This window comes from Acartia tonsa, chromosome 14 (assembly GCF_053477335.1).
Source record: "Acartia tonsa isolate MP-2025a chromosome 14, ASM5347733v1, whole genome shotgun sequence".
Classification (NCBI taxonomy): Eukaryota; Metazoa; Arthropoda; class Copepoda; order Calanoida; family Acartiidae; genus Acartia; species Acartia tonsa.
In genome coordinates this window covers 35,560,723-35,586,063 of record NC_137273.1, presented here as the reverse complement: position 1 = coordinate 35,586,063, position 25,341 = coordinate 35,560,723, and the positions used below count along the sequence as shown (strand labels likewise).

Here is a 25,341-nt window from a genome sequence, read left to right as displayed (position 1 = left end):
GACAACATCCATGAAAGCGACGCACTGAAACGGTAGAACAATTGATACAGGATAATGTTTATGGATATACTTACATTACAGGACTTATAGGATTATAGAGTTGCTTCGCATATATTATTGTACTTTGTTGTCCCAGGACATGTCGACATGTTTAAAATGGACGTACGGACATTCTGATAATGATTATAGAGTTGCTACGCTTTCTAAATCGTACCTAACTACTATAGGAATCACCATGCAAAGTCAAATTACAATTTCAATGATTGTAGTCGACTGTAGAAGTTTTGCTTATTAAAGCTATAAAAACTTCTTAAAAAATAAATATAAAGAGATTTTAACGACTAGATAAACCTGTGACGTACTTACATTTGAAATTACTTTAGATATAAATCTAATTTATGCCTGTATTTATGATAATATTCAACAAAAGCAGTAGATAATTTCGGTAAACAATTTGTACAAATTTAATTTTAGTTAAATCTGAAATATATAAATTATTATGGTAGTATTTAAAAAACCAATCATTATCGACAATCACAGGCAAAGAAATATCACATAATATAAATCAACACTAATGTAAAAATAAACTACGATCATAAAAAATCACAACCACTTCCGTTGAAATATTGATTAATAATAAATTTACGTAGCATTTATCCCACATGGGTGAAGAAGTACACAGCGCAAATGCCGCGTAAAATTATCTAATCACAAATGTCGTCTTCGTATTTTCTTATATCATTAAACGAACACATATTTCACAACACTCCCGCAACAAAAGATGAAAATACAAAAAAAACGACATTTCCTTATCCAGTTAGGTTCTTAAATGAAACCTCTACTGATAATAAGATTAATTATAGTATTGTATTTAGTTAGGTTGTAATGAAACCTGTACTAAAATAACATTAAATGACTCATATTTGCAGTTAGATTTACAATAACCTCTACTGACAAATAGAAATACATATGAATCTCTTGTAAAAACCAATATGACTTAATAAAGGAAATTACCAGTTAGGTTGTAATAAAACCTCTACTGGAATAAATTACCTTAATAATTAAGAACATCTTCCCACATCTGTATCTCCTTCTTACAAGGTAATAATGATCTGAGATCAAAATTAGCAGCCCTCTTCAAACGGGATGGAGCAGAATTCCTACCAGCATTACTGGATGTAGATGACCCAGATTGATAGCCGCTAGATGATCCATATTGTCTGCTAGTAGATGGTCCAGATTGACAACTACCAGATGGTCCAGGTTGACTATTACCAGAAGGTTTTGGTTGGCTAGATTGAGAAGATGCATAAGTAGACTTGGTTCTATCCTCAAGGACATTTAACATAGCAGCTTTACGTTTAGATCTTCTAGTGAAATAATAACTAGGATAGCATTTACGTTGACTGGCCCTCTTGTATTTAGCCTTCCTCTTCTCATTCCAGAGCCGATTTCTAGCCGTATTCTTCCCAGGTACCTGTCTGAAAACAGCTTGATGTATACCTGAAGGAAGAGGGTCATCAGATGAAGAATGGTGATTCACTAGATCAACTCTATGTTGCTGTAGCAGAAGATCAGCCTGTTCCACATTATCTTGAGCATGAAGATTAACAAACTTCCTTTCCTCAGCAACTTGCTGCTGCAACACATTTTCTCTAGAACGAGTCAACAGGAATTCCAATCTCTCAACTCTCTTAGAATTGGCATAAAGTTTGTCAATAATATTCCTCAATCCTGTATAGACTCTGGGATTAGTCACCCAAAATACTGTTAGATCATGATTAGACAAACGATTCATATCATCAAAGAGATCTCCAATTAAATGAGGGTTTAGTCTTCCCCACTCAAGATGAGTATGAATGTATGGACGACTATCAAACGAGGATAGACGACAAACATCTTCAAAGACAGAATCAGTAGACATAACATTGGAGCACTGAGGGCTAGGCTGCAAACCATACCTTCCAGGCTTTAAAGGTTTGCCAGAATCATCATCATTACGGTAATGTCTTCCAAACATTATGTAATGATAATCAAGAGGAGTCATAACATCAGGAGTCTTGCTTACAGAGGAAGCCATTTCTCCAGACTTGATAAGATCCTCAATAACATGATACTGATTCCAGAACAAGTAACGAATATGGTGAAGGTAGCGAGGACCACCATATTGCAAAGCAGGAACATCTATGCATAACTTGGCAAGAGCAATGATCTTTTCATCCTTCTCATTCAGAGACCTAGTCATAGAGAGTCTATCTCTCTCACATTCTGATTCAGCCTGTTGGTAACTAACAACATAAGCTCTTTTCAATGCTTCTGCAATGAATTCAGTAAACCAGGATATAAACTGAAGCTGAGTCAGTTTGAAAGAAGTCAGGACCACAACAGGATCAGGAAAACAAGTTCTAAGAATATGACCAATTAGAACATCATAAACACTTGTTATCTTATGCAACTTTCGTAGAAAATTATCAATATTTATCCGGAAGCTTTCAGGTCTTGCAAAACTTGTAGCCCGGCAATCTTCTGTTTGAAAGGAATTGCCAATGACCACACTTGATAAACTGAACAGATTATAATCGTCCAATTTGCAACCAGCAGTTACTGCAAGAGAACCAAGGTCAAAACCACGCAAATCTACATAAACTCCATACATCTCTCTGAGAAACCCTCTCAAGGTCAAAATGCTTCTGTGAGTCTCATCTGAATACAGAATTGGGAGCTTACCCAAAAACTTAATAAGTTCATCATGAGGGGCAACATTAGGATTGAATGTAATACGTTTAATAGTATTACTAATGTTTTCTTCAACAAATGGGAAAGCCACAGTAATGGCAGAGAACTGTCCATCAAACACAATGAAATGTGAAGGAACATCAATAAGATCCTCATCACTGTATTTGGAATAGTCAATGACCAATTCATTAGACCCCTTGAGAAGCAGCTCATACATATGCTTAGGGATCTTGATGGTCAGTAAGTAGAAAGGAAGTGAAGGAGAGTTAAGCTTAAGAGCTCTTCTTTCTTCCTGTTTGCTCCAAAAGTCAGCAGATGACTCGCAAAAGTCATCAACATTGAAACGAGCTAGATTAAATATACTCATATGCAGTTTAGCACTAGTATAACTTGTATCCAGCTTTGGTTGACACCAAGATTGGTGATAGTCCATATCAATGCGAAGAGCAGTTTTCAAGCAACCACCCTCAGTCCTTATCCAATGATAATCACTTGGAGGACGTTCATGAACATCAGCATAACCAGAAATGACATCAGAAGCAAATGCATTATAACGTTCTTTGCAATTATTTTCCCAGGCAGGGAAGAATAACTTGTTGGTGAAATCAAAAGGATTATATCCTTTACATCTATACTCTTTGTAGAGAGTAGACATCTTGACAATGGAATCCACCGAGCTGGAACCTCTGAAACGACCATAATTAGAAAATTAAGCAATTGAATTGGGTGAACAACTTACCCGTATTCATCTTAACTAGAAGATTGATATCTTCATTAAAATAATGAAATGTTATAAAATGATGCTAAAAATAGGAAAAACATCTCCATCTTAATATCAATTTTAACCACCATACACATACAAAAAAAACACTATATATGATTATTAACTATAGTACAGTATATTTTAAATACAATATGTATACTTCTATAATTTTTTTTTTTAATTCTTTCTTAATTTTATCTTTTTTTTTATTTTTTATTATTTTTATATTATTTCTATTAAAAAAAAACAATCAATTTATCTTCTTTATTTTATCAAAAAACTCCTTGGAGTTTAGATTCAAATCATCAATTGAAGACACTAAACAGATATCTCTTACAGATCTGTTGACTACTGATAATTTACTGACACCATTAGGCAAGACTTGAGGATAGGAGATAATAACTCCTCGTCCTTCCTTCAGTATTTCTACAACTTTACCAATTTTCCAAACTTCCATTTTGCTATTAACATTATCCTTAAAACGAAAAACAACAATATCCTGAAGTTTTACCTCATCTGATTTGGACCAATTATCAGGTTTGGGTATCAAATGATGAAGCCTGTCAAGAAGAAGTTGGTACCAATAGCGTTGGATATCATGAACTCTTTTCAATAACTGAGTAGGTGAAGTACTTTCAGAAATGATCAAGGGACCATGAATAGAGCGGTTATTAGCTCTACCAAGCTTGAATCGGTTGGGAGTAAGGAGCTCCCATCCAAAGTCTAGATGAGATTGGTTATCAGACCTAGCCATGGGGATATCATCAATATCTGATGACATCCTAGCAAATATTGTATCCCATTGAAGTGGGGTCATGGCAACAGCAGTGTCAATAGCAACCTTTTTGAGCATGTCTCTAAGAGAACGAATTTTTCTTTCAACACGACCTCTTGACATGTGGTTCTTTGCAATTGACGGAAGTATTTTTAAGCCTAATGATTCACGCAGCTGTGAATTTGCGTCTCGAAGAGACACTTCAAGCTTATTAAGAGAAGTCAGTTGAGTACCTTGATCAAGGTACAGAGCAGCAGGAACACCATGATGAGCAGAATGGCGTTCTAATGCAAGAACAATGTCTTGTGTTTCTATTCCCTCAAGTGCAAGAATACTAGTTGCAGAAGTCAAGATACAGACAATAACAAGTCCATAAATCTTTAGTTCTGGTTTGCGAGCAGTTTTAAAAGGTTTGCCTTTGAAACCATACACTATGTCACACATACTATGGTAGAAAGCAGGAACAATTTGGTATCTAGATTGGGGATGATTTCCCATTTCCAGCTCAAATGTTTTTCTTAGAATCAGTCTACATCTGGGACAGTGTTTACGCACAGCTAAAACAATTTTTCTGGCATTGCCAATAGGGAAGACAACCTTAGTCAATTCTCGCAATGTAGCCTCTGTGCCACTGTGTCTACGGACATTATGATGAATGTGCATCAGAATAGAATAGAAAAGTTCAGAATCTGAAGAAACAACAGGCAGTGATGAATGAATGTCCTGACCATCAAAGAAGATAGAGAAATCAAGATCCTCTGTTACAACTTTTGCATCCTGATCTATACGGCTCTTATTAAAATAAATACCATCTTTTAAGATAAAACCTTTAAGCTTTGCTAAAGGCAAGACTTTGGATAATCTAGAGGATTCCAGGCGAAAGAAATAGTCCTTTGATTCCTTCATGAGGAACTTATCATATTCAACTTGTATTCCATTAGTAAGTTCAATTGTAGTACACTTTTTGCACAGCTGGGAACGAATAATTCCCTTGCTTGTATGTACCTTGTGTTTCAGTGACCATATAAAATCATTTACTCTGGACATGACTGAAATAGCCTTTGAGTAACCTGTTGATAGAATATCTATAAGTGCAGCACCTTTCCCAGATTGAAAGAAAACAGAAGAATGTGATGAGCAGGAACAGTTAAGGCAATGAAGATTCTCTAGTGATGAACCATGACAATCATGAATGGAGAAATGACCATTGGTCTCATGACAGCCATCACAATGTATAGCAGAAAACACAACATCTTGATTGTTCTGTGAAGGAAGACTTACTTCTGGAAAGTATTCAGTGCTTATTGCCTGGTTTTGCTGAGAAGATATTTGAATTTGTTCAAATGAAGTCAGTGGCATGTCCTGTTTAGGTTTTAACATCCATGAGAGCCCTGAATGCCAATCACTACTGTATGATATATCTTTGGGAGAAATATTGTTAGGCTTGGTGAGAAGATCAGCTAAATTAAGCTTACCATCAATGCACATAGGGGCAACAAGGGGCAACAATTCACCACCCCCAAATCAAGTTTTAAACATTATATGAGTATTATCATACCCAATGTACATCAGATTTCAAAGGAATCGTAAAAATACGCTTTTTAAGTAAGCATTCTAATGCATGGAAGTCAAGAAATGCAAAAATTTTCTTATAGAAAAAGGCATACACTTTGTGTTTCACCAACAATTTTAAAAGTATTATAAAATCTCTTAGAATTAACGTAATTAGACAAAATAACTTCTGATGAGTCATGCATTACATATATTTTGACAGTATAAAAGAAAAAAACACAAATTGAAGAAATTAGTCCTAAATAATTCTAGTTGAAGTCAAGATTTTAGTTTTTATTTGTTTGTTTTTTAATCAACATTTAAGAAGACAGTAAGAGAAAACATGTTTTTGCCGGGTGTCGCCGGCTAAAAAAACGATATTTGATTACCCAAAGACATATTTTAATCGCCAGTACTGGTTTCATTTACCCCCCCGCGCCCCCGTAGGTGTTTTTAGCCCGTTTTCTGAACGTGGGTGCACGAAAAGCTTGTAAGAAAAGGCGTTTAAATGCGCTTTTAAAGTCAAAACTTAAGATATAATTCAAATAAATAAAAGACACAAAAACATAGACATATTGGGAAATATTTATTCTGACTTAGAATTAAAGATAATAATAAATATTTTCAAGTTGTAGTGCACTAAATGATGAAGAGGAGAGAAGGGGGGGGGGGGCTAAGCCTAAATCTAAACCTCTTTATGTTTGATGTTTTAATGTAACTAAATAATCGTTTCCATAGATTATTACAAATATCAGGGATTTAAAGGGATATGACAAAGGTCAATAAATCCCCAATGATAATACACAAAATTACCCATTGTGTAGATTAAAGTTAGTAGTCAAAACGTTTGAACACACAACTGTAAAACTTTGGGGACTAGTGTTATAAACAGCCCAATGTCCCCTACCTCACTGCGTTAAGGTAAAGTTAATATGCAAATAACGTGAGGGTCTTATAATCATTCTAAATTGGAATTAGCAAGTAGTCTTCTGTCTGTCTATTGGTAATGCTTTGTTTTTAAATTATGAAGTTACAGGGTATTCATGTTTAAAGTCAGCAGTTTTATTTAGAAAGGGAGGGGACTGTTAATTACACTAGTCCCCAAACTTCAAAGTTTTATAACAACGTTTTTATATTCGTTAGCATAAGAACTTCAGGAAATTTAATTGATTTTTTAATGGTTGGTTCATTAAGATGAGTGTCAAAACTTTTCAACCACTAATTGTCATCTACAAACAAAAAATTTTGTAATATAATTTATTAAATATGTATTTATTAAATATGTATCAATATTGGGGATGTACATATTAATCGGTTATTGTTTTGTTCCTTAGATCCCTAGGTGTTAATATATAATACAAAGTAGCTTGATGTTTGTTTGTCTGTCCGCCCATCCCTTAAGATCTCGCTAACCACTAAACTGATTGAATTCTACTCTTCAGAGAATATATCTACTGGTTCTGTGGTTGTTTAAAGATCTTTTTCAAAAATAAAAATCCCCCTCAATTTTTTCATATTTCTATAATTAGGGTCAGTCCGTCCGAACGTCTGGTACAGTTAGCTCTTTTACTTAACTTAAACAGGCTAGAATTGTCCTATCGATCTCAAACTTTTCATGCTGATTTCTACAACAGTAAGGTACGACATAGAAAGCACAGCAACTCTATAATCGTTACCAGAAAGTCCGTACATCCATTTATAATAAGCTGATTTTTACTTTTTTGACAACAAATAATGGTTTTGAATGTTAAAAATATCCTATTCATCTGATTTTTTTAATACTGATTCCTATTTCAATAACGTCTATTGTTATAAGCGAAGCATCTCTATAATCAAGTCCTAAAAACGTCAGTATGTCCTTAAACAGTAACATGTATTTAATCAGTTTTAATTACAATTTTGTATAGACATGCATTAATATTCAGTTCTGACACTTCACAAGTGTTAATGATCGTTTGCCCTTCCATTTCAGAGCTTCGCTTCTTTTATGGATGTTGTCATCCTTGTTTAATTACCTCTTGGGGCAAATTCCCTAGAGGATAGGGGCGAAGCCGCTAGTGTACATATAAACAGTAAACAAGAATCATAATATCATTATAAATATAGATATTAGTTAATAAAAATTTATGTTAATCATGCCCACATTTATAATGGATTTATTAAACATAAAAATAAAGTGAAACTTGTAGCTTGCTAAAATAAGGATCCCCATCCACCCCCATTTACACCATCCCCTCCCCTCCTACTGAAATGAATTCCATGACTCCAAATTTGACACTTTGAACACTAAAATCGGACTACAATTAACCTAGTTATACTTTAAAGGGCCCAAAAAGCTAGTGATAGGGTAGCTGCGCTACTAAAAAATTCTCATATTGCTCTGATAACCAAAACCCCTTATTAGACATTTTAAACACGAAATTCAAGATAGTTGATGGATAGATAGATGGATATATAGATGAATAGATACATGGATAGATAGATGGATAAGTAAATGGATAGACAGATGGATAGATGGATGGATAGATAGAGGGATAGATTGATGGATGGATAAATTGATAGGTGATGGATAAAGAGATGAATAGTTGATGGATAGATAGATGGATCGATATATAGATGGATAGAGAGATGGATAGATAGATGGATAGATAGATGGATAGATAGATGGATAGATAGATAGATGGATAGATAGGTGGATAGATAGGTGGATAGATAGATGGATAGATAGATGGATAGATAGATGGATAGATAGATGGATAGATAGATGGATAGATAGATGGATAGATAGATGGATAGATAGATGGATAGATAGATGGATAGATAGATGGATAGATAGATGGATAGATAGATGGATAGATAGATGGATAGATAGATGGATAGATAAATGGATAGATAGATGGATAGATAGATGGTTAGATAGATGGATAGACAGATGGATAGATATATGGATAGATAGATGGATAGATAGATGGATAGATAGATGGATAGATAGATGGATAGATAGATGGATAGATATATAGATAGATAGATGGATAGACAGATGGATAGATATATGGATAGATAGATGGATAGATTGATGGATAGATAGATGGATAGGGTAAGGAAAGGCTATTTTCGGGAGGGGTTAATCTGGTAATTTTCTATCTACCTTCATAAAATGACCTTTATCTCCATGTTTCTTTCAAATGACAGAAAAAAACATAAAAGCAAATTTGTTTGTTGTTAAATTACCTACAAAAAAGTATTAAATGAAATTTTTGTTAGATGAATTTTAAGGGTACTAAATAATTAAATCCCCTTTTTGGTTGATTTGCCCCAATGTGCAATGTGAAAAAGAGGAAGGCTGTCAGACTTGCCACAAATAGAGAAAATGAGACGACGAATCTCTGCAACACGGTTAAAGGGCGAATATAGGTTTGATATAATATGAGCTTATTTCAAAGGTGCCATTATATAGATTATAAATAACTTAAGGATATTGACATATCTAATTGTATAAGTCTGTTTATAGCTTAAAACCTTTCTAACTCAAGATAATATTATGTAATAAGTGTGGTTCCCTAAGAACTCAAACACCCTAGCATCACACAAGGCTTCGTAGCAAGGTTGAATTAAAAAGCTTTCGTTAAAGGATAGTCGTAATAACGTGGAAACCAATTAATCAGGGGTAAATATACCCATCTTCTACCTTAATACAAATTATATATTGTAAAATATTTAAAAGTTTAAAAAAACATCAAATAATGTAAAAAGTAAAAAAAAATAATTGATCAAATTTTCTTGGAGGAAGAATGATTTCAAATCCCTGTTTTTTTAAGGTTCGTGTGTGTGTGTGTTAAAATTGCGTACATCGGGGTTTTTATATTTTCCAGAATTAACCAATGATCTTTGTACAGAAAATAAACTTTAAGACGTATTATTTACCCTAGTCAAAACTTTTACGCAAATTATTTCTACGCTTTTTAAAAATTGAATTAAAGAGTATATAATCTAAAATAATAAACATTTAAATTATCATTTAAGATGCGTGCCATTGTAATAGTCAATCAAACTTAAGCAAAATAGTCAAAAAAAAGTCTTGTAAAGGGCTAAAATAAACCGTTTGTCGTCAATCTCATTTATCATATGTTCAATTGAAACAGAAAATTGCAAAATCTACTTAAGGATTTTTTTGAATTTTTAAATTTGGCATAGATATTCTAAAAGTATGAAATGGCACCTTTCATATAAGCTCATATCATATCGAACCTATATTCGCCCTTTAAGACAATATAACCTGAGTCTCTTACTTGTGTTTTGGCACCAGCTGAGGGCAACAGATGAATCTGTAACAAAGATTACATCAGTTACTAAATCCCCAAGAGCTTGCTTGACATCATAAGCTAGACCTGCAGTGATACGAATTGACTCAAGTTCATTTCTTGGTATACTCTCTTTCAAGAGCTTGCTTCTTGAAGCAAGAAGCTTACAACTAAATGAGCCATCAGGGAGTTTGACACCAGCATAGATACAGCCACCTCCTGCATTTTCTGCAGCATCACTAAGACATAGAAGTCTTATATTTTCAGCAGGCACATCAGGTGGAAAAATGTATCTCTCAACCTTCATGTTTGGAACTTCAAGGAATTCCTGGAATTTAGACAGCCAAAAATCCTGATTTTCCTGTGACAATGGTAAATCCCAATCCATTCCATTCAAGAGCTGAAGACCCAGTTTTAGTTGGATTTTATAAGGTTCCCATTTTCCTAACGGGTCAAACAACTCAGCAGTCTTTGAAACAGCAGTTCTCCTTGTGAGGTCAACAGAATCAAGAATTTTAACAACATCAGATGGATCCCGGATTGGGAAGGGGTTGGGGGCCTTCATACCCCGTTTCTTCTTAGAAAAATTTAATTCTGTGAAACCAGGGGCAATAGAATCCTCCATGACATTCCATTTGTATCCTAAAATTCGAATGAATTCTTCCTGGATCTCTTGACCAGATTGGATAATGAATTTAGGAAAGAATCCACCCTTTTGGAGAACCTCTGATACCTGTCTAATTTGTTCATTTACAATTTCTAGAGAAGAAGAACCAGGTAAAAGGTCATCAACATACATGTCAGAATGTATAACTTCAAAAGCAAGTGGATATTCATCCTTTAGGAGACGGGATAGCTCCTCTAAGGCATATGTTGCTTGGTTTGCACTGCTTGTAACACCATACCAACACCGAACAAGAACATAGACTTCTGGTGGAATATTTGGATCAAGACTAGTATGGAAAAGGAACAGCTGATAAGTATAAGAGGATGGTTTAAGGTATAGTCGGTTATATAACTTTGAAATGTCAGAGCTCCAAAGATACTTCCGACATCTTGCTCTGACTAAAATATCATTAATCTTACGCATCCTATTTTCACCTTTAGCAAGACACAAATTAAGACCTGACATGCTAGGGTCTACCACAAGCCTGACCGGCGTTGTGGTAGAGTCCTTTCGCACTATACGCCAAGGCATGAAGTGTGAGAATCTATTACCTCCTACCAGTGATTGGTGTTCAGGAGGAAGATCACTCAACTTCTTCAGAAATCCTTTCTCTATAAGGTCACTGTGAACGTTACGGATCTCATCTTTAACAGAGTCAGGAAAGCGACACTGAGATTTGTAAACACGATGAGCCTGAGAGTAATTGTCATTACCTCCGTGTTTTTCTGAAAGATATTTATCTGGATCCTTGATAAATGGCAAGTCAACTTCAACCCTTTCCTTTTCAAGATTAACATGCACAGATGCTTTAATTTGCTCCTGCTCAATTTTCTCATTTAAAGAGATCATTTTGAGGCGATTGGAGGAATTACATTTGCATTTTTGACATTGATCACATCGGTAGTTGATGGTTTCGTCAATATCATCCTCATCAAGGTAATCTCTCTGTTTAGACAATGGAATCTTTGCTTTGTAAGCATAAGAGGTAGCAATGCAGATACAGTGATTAAGAGGACAGTCAGCAGAACTAATAGCTTCTTCATCTTCAACAGGTTTACCAGCCTCTGTAAAATCTTTACAAGTAAGAGGAGTTGGAAAGAAATCATGACCTGAACAAGACTTTTGAGAATAGTCAAGAATTGGATCAGCAACCAAGTGCACACCATGCCCAGTGTCAACAAGATTTGGTTCCAAGTTGCTCATGATAGAAGGATACAATGAATTTCTATACTGAGAAATAGCCTGAGTGAAGAAAACAGTCATGAAATTTATACTGCCATTAAAACGTTTATTGACAGCAGTGAAAATCTTGCTGGGACCACCATAACAATATCTAGATCCATGAGCATCAATAAATTGGCTTTTGTAGATACCTACACCATTTGGAATGACAAAAACACACTCGGGTTCCATTTCAGAAGCCTTTAAACCAATTAGAAGTTTGACTCTATCTCCTCCAATGTAAGGTGGGAGTTTAGTTTCAAGGGGAAGGTTGGAGTGCTGCATTGCTTCAGTATTAAGCTCAGCAAGATCATACCTTGGGAAACTAGAGGTAATGGCAGACATGCCTTGTGCAATGATTTCATAATATTTGCCCTTAGAATTAGGGCCTAAGAAGGTTGAGTATGAACCATACGAAGTCCATATGTTACCTCCACTAACAACTCCAATAGCAGCAGGTTCTTCATTAACAACCTTGAAGGATAACTCCTCAGCCAATTGACCTTCTACAAGGTGCTGATTGGCTCCTCTGTCAAAGAGAGTTAAGACGTGCCGACCCTTAATATTAAGGGTCTGCATAACTGCAATACTATCTTCATAAGTTTCTTTGACACACTCAATATCAGAAGAATCTTCCTGATCACCAGTGCAGGTGTTAAAGACAGGAGGAGATTCATTAGGATTCATTGGGCGGGACAATGATTTAGGTTTAGGAGCAGATTTTGATGAACTTAGGACCTGGAAGTGCGAAGCTAGAATGACAGGTGTTTTAAGAAGAGATGACTGAAAGCCAGGAATGTACTTTTCCAATCCTTCAAGAAGACTGGCATTGGATGGTTTCTGATGCTTATCTGAAAAGCAAAAGAGGACACAGAATGGTATTCTTGGTCTACCTGGTTTGCTTTGGATTCTACAATCATTACAGACAAGAACATCAGGAACTTCATTATTCCCACATGTCCTGCCCTTGCATAATTCAGAGGATTGTAAACAAGTGGAACAATATCTATACCTAAACTTCTTTTTAAGCTCAACACGCTCCAGTGGGGTTTTAAGAAAAAATTCTCTACACTCAGCAATGGAATGCTTGTGGTTTGGAATAAGACATGGAAACTTGGTTTTACTTACCGGCTTAGGAGGCTTGGCTTCTTTTCTTTCAAATAGAGCCTGATTTGGTCCAATAGCCGAAGTGTAAGTAGAGTGTGAATCATTAGAATCATCAGACTCATTGCCAGTTTCATTGGCATGAAAAGTTTTCACTTGTCTAGCCCTTTCTGGTTCTTTCTTAGCCTTAGAAGGTGGAGCAATGTTAGCCTTGGTACGACAAGATCTATCTGCAAGTTGGTAAGCCTCATTGACAGAATTTAGAAGAAGCTTGAAAGCAGTCCGTCCCTTTATGCGAATGGTATCTTCATTACATCTATCCATTATCTTAAAGAATTCATTTTTAGCATCCTGGGGAACAAGAGTTAACAAATGATGCAAAAAATCCTGAGAATAGATGTAGGACTCTACATCCTCATTGTCTTTTGCACTAAGCATGGAGCTGATTTTCTCCAGAGTGCTCTGAAGTTTTCTTAAATAAGAAAGTGATTTGACAATGTCAGAAGAGTCAGGAATGTGATCCTTTGTTACAGGTGAGAGCAGATTGTGCATTATTGTTTTAGGATCTCCATACCTGTGTATGAGAGTCCTTTTCATTGCATAATAATCATTCTTAAACTTTGTGGTTTCCTCCTGTAATACTGGACTCAGGAATTTGTTGTAAAGAAGAAGAGCTCGCTCATGATCAAATTCAAAGTCCTCAGTGGATGCTTCAAATCTCTTAAGAAAATCAAAGATGTCTATGTCTGAATTATTATCAAAGACTGGGATGGTATCATAAAGCATGTTTCCCTGTGATTTTCGAGAAGCACCTTTAGACTGATACAACTCACGAATTTTTGATGTCCACTTAATGGCATCACTTATAACATCTGAGACTCTCTCTCCAAAACTGTAGGAAAAACCTGGAGTTTTGCAATAATCTCTTAATGCACGATTAAGATCTCGTGTTTGCATTTCAACAGCAACAACCTTGTTTTTGTGAAGATCAAGAATATCATGCTTGGATAGCTCATCACTGATTGAAGGGGAGAGAAGATTTACTAGACCATTCATTTGATCTTGGAGAAGTTTACCCTGCAGATTAAGTGTACTGACTACACTACTATGCACAGAATTGTTATCATCATTATTAACAGATATGTTTCCATGATGAACCGGCCTATTCATGAATTCAACCTGGGGACTGATGGGTTTGAAATTATGTTGTCCATTAAATGCAGGGGGGTCGGAACCCTTATTGCCATGAACATGACCTGCATTGGAATCCAACCAATTACTAACTCTACCTTGTGTATTAGCATTATTGCCTGTAGGACATACAGGCGCTGTGCTATGAATTAGGTTCTGATTTCTGATATTAGAAGCAGACTGAGTTAAAGGATTAATTGGTGTTTGAGAATTATGTACCCCTGGTCCTGGTGAAGAATACTGATGGAATTCAGGATTGACTTCCTTAGATTGTTTTGATGTAGTCAAATTAATCATGTTTGATTTGAAACTATTGAAGTCAGCACGAAGGGAATGAGCATTGCTAACAATCTGAGTAGAAAGTGCACGAATGGATTCCTGATTTAAGGAGATACCTGTACTTACATTGAGTAGATTATCTACCTTATTATTCAGGAGTTCTACCTGATCCTTTAAGCTGGAGAAATCCTCTGATTGAGGGTTAGAATGAGCAGAGTGTTTAGATTCTAAATCTGTTAACCTGTGTTCAATAGAAGATAATTGTTCAGGTAATGCATTCAATGATTGAATGGATGAATCAATTACATCTACTCTACTGAGTAATTCATTGGGTGAATGTTCTAGAATCCCTACTCTCTCACTGATTAAACTTAATCGTTGTCCCAGTGATTTTAGGTGAAATCTGTCTCCTTCCAGGGCTGTCAGTCTACTAATAATTGATTGGTCTGTACCACGTGAAACATTGGCATGTAGTGTAGATGTGAATCCATTGAAATCAGACAATGAAGTTTCACTGGCAACAGCAAGAGACCATTTCAGTTTATGGGCTTCTAGCTGAGAGCTAAGAGAAGAGAATTTAGTTATCAAGCGTTGATTATTCAATTCTGAAGCCTTTATTTGACCTGGGGAGACTAGTTCAAGAAGAGCATTATAGGTAGAATGTATACGACTAGACCAATCTGGTTCAGATCCAAGATTGGTACCAAAGTATGCAACATGAATGGAGAGCTGATCAAAGTAATATTCAAGACTCTGTGCATTCTTAACACCCTTTATGTCAGGAATCTCTGGAAGGGTAGTCAATGCTGTTCCAGCACTATCAATGAGAGGGGTAGTCATAAAATTATCTCCACTGGCACTATTGTAATTAGGTGGAGTAAGAACTGATGTGGACCTAGAGAGTGATTGATTCGGGGTAGAAGAAACAACCTTACTACCTGTAGGTGTAATCCCAGATACTCTTATATCAGGTGGGTTTAATCGCCTTACATTCTGTGGATTAGTAATACCACTATGGGGCGTACAGCTAGGAGAAACTGAAGAACCTGCAGCAGACCTGAGGGTATTACGCCTGGAGCGAGGATTATCATTCGTCTTTCCTCTGTTTTCAAGAAGCAATCACACAATCTTTTAGAATTAGGTAATCCAATTACCTCTATTCTTTAAAGAACTTAGTATTGAGAACACAACTGATTCAAGACAAATAAAGCCTGTTGAAATAAACCTTAATTTTATTGTTTAAACTGTAGTATGTGATAATCAGGAGCACAATTATATTAAAGTATTATATGTAATACTTTATTCAATTTTTTTTCTTATCTTAATTATATTATCTTAGGTGTTATATTTAACAATAATTAGCTGTTGTTGAAACTTGTGTAACCTTTAATGGATTATTTAACTAATATTTAATAAATAGAAAACTGAATTGGGTAATCAAGTTACCTATATTCATTTTAATCTAATGTCAGTTATTTGTTTTATATTTATTTTACTTAGGTACCTACTGATACGTGTAATATTTTTTAATATTTAGGAATGAAGTTTTTTCCTCTAATTATATAATATTACTATACAAGGTAGATAAGCTAGATTATAATACTAATACCAAATATTCTATATGAAAAAAAATATTATTTAATATGATAATGCAATTAAACTTGGATTAATAAAACAGAGTTTAAATGACTGAGTATAATGAGTACATGATAAAATGTACAAATCTTTCAATAAGTTATCCCTTACCTACCAAATTAGGCAGGGGATAAAAATTAAAGGGGGGGGAAGGGTTAATAAACCATGTTCCAGATATTTAGTTACCACTTTTTTCTTAAATCTTTACCACTAAGCAAGTAAAATGCATGTATAGAGGCTTAAATTAGAGCAGAAATGGTAATTGATGTTTTAACACAAGCAAGAGAATGGGTTCTGCATTAAACCCCTTTCTCAAGTGTGTAGTTTCCACCCAGATTTATAGGGGGGGGGGGGGAAAGGGTAACAATAACCCTTTGACCTAAACCTAAATCCCCTAGTAACAATATAGAGGTTTAGACACGAGCAGGACTGTATAAACTTATTGAGGTTTGATCACGAGCAAAATGCTAAAGTTTGATCGAAGTTCTAACATGAGCAGAAGTGTATAAACTCAATAGAGTTTTAAAAACGAGCAATGGAATAGGTTCTACATAAAACCTTTTTCCTTAATATAATATGGCTCTGTTCCTTTAAACTTAATCCCTTAAATAACAATAAAGGGGATATTTAAATTTGAGCAGAAATAGTGGTATGCACTTAACAATATTATAACTATATTATATAATTCACTAACCTGTAATGAGAATGAATAGTAACATAGAACTCAAGTACATACCAATTGGTGGTGCATTTTTAATAAAGATGAAGATGTTTTTTCAATTAAAAAATGCTAATGAATTTAAAGTTAATGAACGAAATAGTATAAAAAGGCACGCACGCGATTTTAAGATCGTTTTTCACTATTAAATTTGTACTGTAGAAGTTTTGCTTATTAAAGCTATAAAAACTTCTTAAAAAATAAATATAAAGAGATTTTAACGACTAGATAAACCTGTGACGTACTTACATTTGAAATTACTTTAGATATAAATCTAATTTATGCCTGTATTTATGATAATATTCAACAAAAGCAGTAGATAATTTCGGTAAACAATTTGTACAAATTTAATTTTAGTTAAATCTGAAATATATAAATTATTATGGTAGTATTTAAAAAACCAATCATTATCGACAATCACAGGCAAAGAAATATCACATAATATAAATCAACACTAATGTAAAAATAAACTACGATCATAAAAAATCACAACCACTTCCGTTGAAATATTGATTAATAATAAATTTACGTAGCATTTATCCCACATGGGTGAAGAAGTACACAGCGCAAATGCCGCGTAAAATTATCTAATCACAAATGTCGTCTTCGTATTTTCTTATATCATTAAACGAACACATATTTCACAACATCGACAGTACGGCATTTAATAAAAGTGGCCATGATGTAATATTCATTTTTAATTATAAAAAATAAATAAATCTGCTAATTAACGCTATTCTGATAAAAATTGGTCTATTGTTGTATTTTCCCTTGTTGTCCATTGTCCATTGATACTTGTCGTATAGCCCCTTTTGGTTTTAAAGTTTGGGTAAGTTAGTTTTTGTATGTTAGTTTACATCAGGTTAGGTTAGGTTAGGTTAGGTTACATGGGGTACTAAAAAGCCCCAAAGGATTAGGGGAAAAAACACCACCCGATGCCCGACAAGAAATTTGAGGGAAAGTACCGCCTTGTTTGAATAAAATAGAAGTACTAACATATTACAGTAATATTGAAGAAAAAAAAAACATTTTCACAAAATTTTGCAGTTTGGCCTAAAAACCAGCCAAAAAATCCCCCTTCCTTATTAAATTCTCGCCTTCTTTTTCCACTCCTTCTCGTTTTTACTTTTCAATATATATAATTATTTCTATTTTTTTTGGTTTGGACGTTCGACCTATTTAAAAAAAATTCTGATGTAATATCTTTCGAAAATTAAAGTTTAAATACTGAAATTACTTTTTTAATCGAAAATAAATCGGGTTCAGCCAGAAGTGTGCACAGTTATTTAAGTTTTTAATTTTTAGGGGGGTGTAGAAGACACCCCCCATTCTGCACGCCTCAGTGAACCACTGATTAACAAGGATGACATCCATAAAAGCGAAGCTCTAAAATTAGAAGAAAGGTCAAACGAACAACAACTCTTGTAGAGTGTCAGAACTTAATAAGCAGAACATTATTTCTAAGTGCAAAGTTTGAAATCGATAGAAAAATTCTAGCTAGTGTATTTTAATAATTATATCATAAAAAATGTTGTCAAAAAAGTGCATATTTCAAATGGACGTACGTACTTATTGGTGACGATTATAGAGTTGCTACGCATTCTAATTCGTACCTTACTGTTATAGGAATCATCATTAAAAGTTAGAAATCGATAGGACAATTCTAACCTGCTTAAATTAACGAAAATAGCTAACCGTTCCAGACAGACGTACGGACGCTTTTAAAAATTTAACACTAACAATAGTACAGACCAACATACACAAACGACTTGTTTAAAAACGTCGCAAACAAATGAACACAGTAATAGTGTCTGACTGATTATGACGTAACAAACAAATTAGCCAATGAGAGGCCGTTATTGACCAATGGTAAAATTTATAGTGGCCTCTCATTGGCTAATTTTTTTGTTACGTCATAATCAGTCAGACACTATTACTGTGTTCCAAACAAATGAACACAGATTATATTGTCATAATTTATTTATTGAATAAATTGATTAAATATATAGCTTAGCTTAGCAGACAGACAAATATTTTTTTTTCATTAAATAACAAAAAATAACAAAATATTATTATTTTTAACAGATTAGAAAGCCGATTTTGGTAAATCAAAAAATTAAATGAATAAAATAATTCCAATTTTTATTGAGTATAGCCCATTTAAAAAGCAATAGAATTATTTTCCATTATGTCTTCGAAACCGGTGTATATCCGCTGGATTATAACCAGTTCTCGGCCATACTAAAAAATCATGTATAGCATTGTATTGAAGACAATTTTTCACGAATACTAGAATAAAAAACATAAAATTATTACCAGTTTTATTAGACGGTGCCTTCGGACCCTCGGGGCGAACAAAACTGGTTTTAATCTTATAATTTTTAATTTAATATCCGCAGAAAGCTGTCCATTACACGATGCGATAAATAATTATTATCCTTATTTGATTTTATTAGAATTATCTAATTATTTTTATCAAAAATTACACTTAATTAAATTTGGTCCCTTGACAAAAAAAAATATTTTTTATATACATTGTATATATCAATTTTAACTTACAATTTATTAACTATATTTATATAAAAAAAGAACATGATCACAATTTAATAAATTTTATAACTAGTGACTATTTATTTTCACTGATTTTGTTATAGTTTAGACTTGGAAATTTGGACTACAAATAGTTTTTTTTTATATGTTCTTTTAATTTAAATGTGTAGCTGTAGTGCCCTAGCAAAATGGGGATAGATGTTACCGCGTTTGGCTTACTCGTTCTATTGACTAGTAAGGGGAAAGAGAAAGGGAAGGGGGAAAGAAACCCCCTAGAAAAAAGATGGGATTAAAGGGGATTAGAGGGTATTATATGACGTCAATAGAACAGGGAAGTCAAAAGTAGTGACATCTTACCCTATTTTGCTAGAGCACTATAGACAGATACCTTTAAGGTGAAATGAATTATACTTGTTAAGAGAGCTTTATCTTGTGACCAAGCGCTGGAAAGTGCCATGTGTGACGTCATAAAAAACGCCTAAAAAGGAGGGATAAGAGGATACGTGGGAAAGAAAAAAGCGATAGATTTTGAATTATTTTTATGACGTCATACATGACACTTAACAGTGCTTCTCTTGTGACTTAAAGTTTATCACATAAACAGAGTAATATTTCATTACATTTTTTTTATAGTTTTTTGAAATTTTTAAAACAATTCAAATTTTACAATGAAATAAAAAAGTTTTAGGATTTTCTTTTTCAGTGTGGCTTCCAAACCGATTAATATCCGCTGAACTAGAACCGGTTCTCAGAGCAATACTGAAATAACATTTAAAGCATCGCGTCGTATTAATGACAGTTTTCAAAATATCAAAATAAAAATCTTTAATTTGAATTTAGTACAGCTAACAAATCTGGTTTTAATATTTGTTTTTATTTTACATTTTGATATCCGCAGAAAGCTGTCTTTAATACGATGTGATTAATAACTATTCTTATATTTTTCTCATAACTTCAGCTATTTTATTGTAATAAAAAATTTTTAAATCGTATTACATAATTTAAACTTTTTTCACAGTTTATTTTGTATTTCGCTTAAAATTAAGCTATATAGCTTAAAACATTAATTAAGCTAAATTTATTAGCACGATTTATTAGCAAGGTTTTTTATATAGCACTATAATATAAAAGTGTGTCTTTGATTTAGCTATAAAAATTGTTGTCACATTTCATAATGTTTTTTAAAGTGTGGCTATGAAATAGCTATTCTTGGTGTTGCTATAATCTAGCAATATTTTCTATCAACAGGGTGTGGCTCCGATCATAGCAGAATCTAAACTCGAGCTCTGTTGAGTGTTTCCTGAAATAGAAATATGGATTTTTCCACTATTTTTTTATTTTCTTCTATTTTTCATTCATTTTATCTTTGTTTCACTCCCTCTCTAAATTTCTCTCTCTCTCTCTCTGTCTCTCTCTCTCTCTCTCTGTCTCTCTCTCTCTCTCTCTCTCTCTCTCTCTCTCTCTGTCTCTCTCTCTCTCTGTCTCTCTCTCTCTCTCTCTCTCTCTCTCTCTCTCTCTCTCTCTCTCTCTCTCTCTCTCTCTCTCTCTCTCTCTCTCACTCTCTATCAAACTCTCTTTCTCTGTTTCTATGATTTTTATGTTAAAATAAAAATCTTTCATAGCCTTTGAGAAATTCCAATCTTTGCTGATGAACATGGACTGAAGGATGAACTAACCCTAATTATAGAGTAGCTTGGACTACTAAATATTGTTTCTTACAGTAGCTATCTATAGTGCCCTAGCAAAATGGAGATATATGTCACTGCTTTTTACCTACCTATTCTATTGACGTCAGTAAATACCCTGTACCCCATCTCATTTTTTAGGGGGTTTCTTTCCCTAATAGAATAGGTAGGCCAAAAGCTGTGACATATCCCCATTTTCCTAGGGCACTAAACAATAAATGCTTTCTTACCTAATGAGAAAGCCGCCTGTGAAGGACTGAGTGAATGTGAGGCCAGGTTCAGGCCGTTGGACTGCATAGAGGACATGGACATACCTCCCATTCCTGTCATACCTCCCATGTACATACTTCCTAAATACATAGATAGATAGTTAGATAGATAGATAGTTGGACTGCATAGAGGACATGGACATACCACCCATACCTGTCATACCTCCCATATACATACTTCCTAGATATATAGATAGATAGATAGATAGATAGATAGATATATAGATAGATACATAGATAGATAGATAGATAGATAGATAGATAGATAGATAGATAGATAGATAGATAGATAGATAGATAATAGATAGATAAATAGATACTTTCTAGATATTTATATTATAGTATCCAAACTGTTTTATTTTTAAAATTTTATTGCACTTGATCGAAAAATATACTCATTTTTATACATTTGTAAATATGTAAAAAGATTGTCCATACCTGGAGACATGAACTGGCTGGCCATGCCGGTCATGGCAGGTGTCATCTGATGATAGTATCCGGACATGGGGGTGGAGAAGTACCCCATACCCATTCCCATGCCCCAGCGCCCGTCTAAACCTAAATAAATTAATTCAATTATATAAAGTGATCAGTATTTTTGTTTGTCCATTAAGTTCTCACTAAACTGATTTATATCTCCATTTTAAGAAAGTTCACAAAGTTTTTGGATGGTTTTAGGCTATTTTTGACCCTTCCATTCTCATTGAGAAAGATGCTAGGGGCGCAAATGATAGTAGAATTATATCAAAAGTATGTTTCATATTATCCTTGTATTTTCAATTTAATTTTGTGGGAAAAAAGAATATTTTAAAGGGTATTGTCAATAAATCACTCCCTACCTGTTCTAAAAAAGTCTGCCATGCCGCCACGCTTTTTCTTTGATTTTGCAGATAATTTTCTATTTCTTGTTTGGATACCGTCCTTCTTCATAGTTAACGGTCGCTCAACCTAAAGATATAAAGTTATGAAGCAAGCCCTTGTGCAAATGTTAAAAATTGTAAGTTTCTCTGTGGTAAGAGTTGTTGCAAATATAGGTAATAAATAAAGTCCACTGGGAAAGAGTGGACATTAGACTGTAAAATACACTAGTACCAAAAGTTTTATAACCTCGTTAGCTTAGAAAACTTTATTTTATTGAATTAGATTCGTAGGTACGAAACTTTTCTAAAGCAATACCAATCTAGAGGTAATTTTGTTTATTATCATTGTGGATGTATATAAGTTTATCGTTCATTGTCTTATCCCTTAAGATCCTTGATAAAATAAAATTATGGACAAAAGGTCATACTTTTATTAACTTTAATTTAGTAAATTTAATGAAAATTTTACAAGTGACGAACGTACCAAAAACCTAATTAAAAAGTAGGTACGCTATCACGAGATCTTATTTAGTATAATTATTTGTGATAAATTGGTTCGCCACCTAATGTCAAGCTGTTTACTAATGCAAAAAGTAGGCCTACAAAAAATACAACAAATTTAAGATGGGAATTTAATTTTTATAGATTTGATCTTTAATTTTGGTATGTTATAATTTTCCTATTGATTTAAAACTCTACATAATGATTCCTCACATTTGGGTAAAATTTTAAAGCGTAGAAACTTTTTGATTATCAATATAAAGTCTGCATGATTTAATTGAATTTTAAAATATTGATTCTTAGGGTATAATTAGGCTCAATATTAAAGACAAAGCAACTCTTTAATCAACTCTTAAAAGGTAATCAAACATATTTTAAAATTATTTTTATATGGTTATTGGCACTAAAGGATATCATTTAAAATTTCAAATGTTGGATGGCTAATCTAAAAAAACTTTTTGTGGGGGTTTTGTAGACCCCCTTGTTTAGTTTTTGCAAGGGGTGCTATAAATTCCTTTTTATCTGCTAACTAAATTAAACATCTACTATTCAAGGAATACTAATTAAAGGTAACGTAAAACAGGGATCTAAAGGGATAAGACAATGGCAGATAAATTGATGTAGATCCCCTTTTATGATACACAAAATTATCCCTTCTGTAAATTAAAATTAGTGGTTAAGTTGAAACGTTTAAACACTCAACTTACTTAACCAACCAATCAAAATTCACACAAAGTGCCAATGAATAAGCAAACGTTATTATAAAACTTTGGGGACCTGTGTAATAAACAGCCTATAGTTCCCTCTCTCTATATATTAAAAGCAATTCAAATATATGGTTCGAGTCGAGCGACTGTTTGATATAATTTATGTCAACTGTCATTATATAAAAGTGGTCTTGGCTGACAGTGACATATGGCAGTCATAATGTTATAATAAAGATATTATGACTATAATACATACTTTAGTAAAAATGATATAGATAATGCATTGGCCTGAAAACAGGTTCAACATACTTAAGTTATTGCTTTTAGGTAACGAAAAACCAAGTTTTGCCCTAAACCTAACCTAGAAAACTTTTTTTTTAATGACCAGATATACAGACATACATCCTATTACTTTAAAATAATTTATAGAATTAAATGTTGAAGGGTTGCTTCATTCATTAATAGAAAATGTATAAAAACCCATTTGACCACACGACTTGATACACACACACAAAAAAAAATACACTCATATAAACATACATAAAAATACTTTAAGAAATCCAACTAACATGAAATCTTAGCAAAATTGAAGAACTATTTTCAATTTTTTTATTAGTATAACTTTTTTTTATAATTAAGTTTACTTTCTACATTACTATTGTACTTTAAATGAAAAACGTTTTAGGAATTTTAAGCAACAAAGGAAAACAAAAAAGCTATTTTTTTTAACAATTTTGACTTATTTTTGAAAACAGCCTGAAAAACCTGATATCTCTAATTAACTTCACAAAACGTCGACATTTTTTATCCGTCGCCACAAAAAAAATATACAATAAAGTTGCAAACTTTGGGGACTTCAATATAATACCTACTAGATATCTTAAAGAAAACGGATCATGGAAAGAAAATGAAGTAGTGGGTTTCTTGTTATTTTCATAGTACCTTTCCCCTTTTTCTATTGGGGACTCTAACCCTGCGGGGTAATCATTAACATTTACCTAACCTAAAATAACCTATCAAAAGCTACGATGAAACCCACTACTTCGTTTTCTTTCCATGATCCAAGAAATAATTAATTTCTACTCTAAAATTTATATTTCTCTAAAGTAAAGCAACATAGATTTTAACTTTTTGTATATTATCCTTTAATTTTTAGATTCAGGAATCAATGAAAATCAAATCATCTTTAAAAAAAAAATATTTGTAGCATGGCTAATTTGTAACTATCAAATGATTTTTAAATAAAACAATTTCTATAAACCAACCCCCTTTCAAAAAAATTATTCTTGAAGAATTAGTGAATTTTGGAGATCTTTTACACACCCACACACACACAGACAAACTACTACTTTATCATACACAAGCGGATACGCCCCTAGAGGCCTCTAGGGACACGTAAAATTGTTTCTTTTCAATCTATTTTAAAATCAGCTATTTACCAAAAATATTTTTCTCACCGATAGATGGTGTTAGTAATGTTTTTAGCTAATTGCAAAAAATGTCCACATGGCGGCGTTTTTTATATTTTTATTAATTTTTGTCGATTTTTCTGGGGAGGGTGGTGTTACCCTCCTCTAAAATAGTTATAAACCTTCCCGGGACCTATGAGAAGCTACCCTGTGAAGGAAAACCTTATCGGTTCAGTGGTTAGCGAGATCTTTCGGTACAAACATACAAACACACAGAAAAATAGACAAAGAGACAAACACCCTCTTTCTTGTAACTTACAACATTTAAATGTCCATTTACGGGTGACACTGATTCTAGCTAACGAGGGAAGAGTCTATGTAATCAATTACACACCTTTTTGGACGCCAATTTACAGGGG

General features: G+C 33.6%; 2 protein-coding genes across 2 annotated transcripts in view; both read right to left on the bottom strand.

Annotated features, from left to right (window-relative positions):
- Nucleotides 1-479: 479 nt before the first annotated feature.
- LOC145305585 (uncharacterized) lies at nt 480-17,306 on the bottom strand. Its single transcript, XM_080147275.1, has 2 exons — nt 17,227-17,306; nt 480-3,422 (listed from the first exon to the last, which is right to left on the bottom strand). Exon 2 carries the CDS (start codon nt 3,389-3,391, stop codon nt 1,055-1,057), a length of 2,337 nt encoding a protein of 778 aa, XP_080003401.1. The 5' UTR covers nt 3,392-3,422; nt 17,227-17,306; the 3' UTR covers nt 480-1,054.
- Nucleotides 17,307-20,715: 3,409 nt separating this feature from the next.
- LOC145306460 (GATA-binding factor C-like) overlaps nt 20,716-25,341 on the bottom strand; it is a 42,268-nt gene continuing 37,642 nt past the window's right edge. Inside the window, exons 12-15 of the mRNA XM_080148558.1 lie at nt 22,285-22,393; nt 21,884-22,003; nt 21,407-21,526; nt 20,716-20,791 (exon numbers count right to left, since the gene is read on the bottom strand). Coding sequence (XP_080004684.1) covers nt 20,733-20,791; nt 21,407-21,526; nt 21,884-22,003; nt 22,285-22,393 — 408 coding nt within the window. The 3' untranslated portion in view covers nt 20,716-20,732. The remainder of the gene's footprint in view (nt 20,792-21,406; nt 21,527-21,883; nt 22,004-22,284; nt 22,394-25,341) is intronic.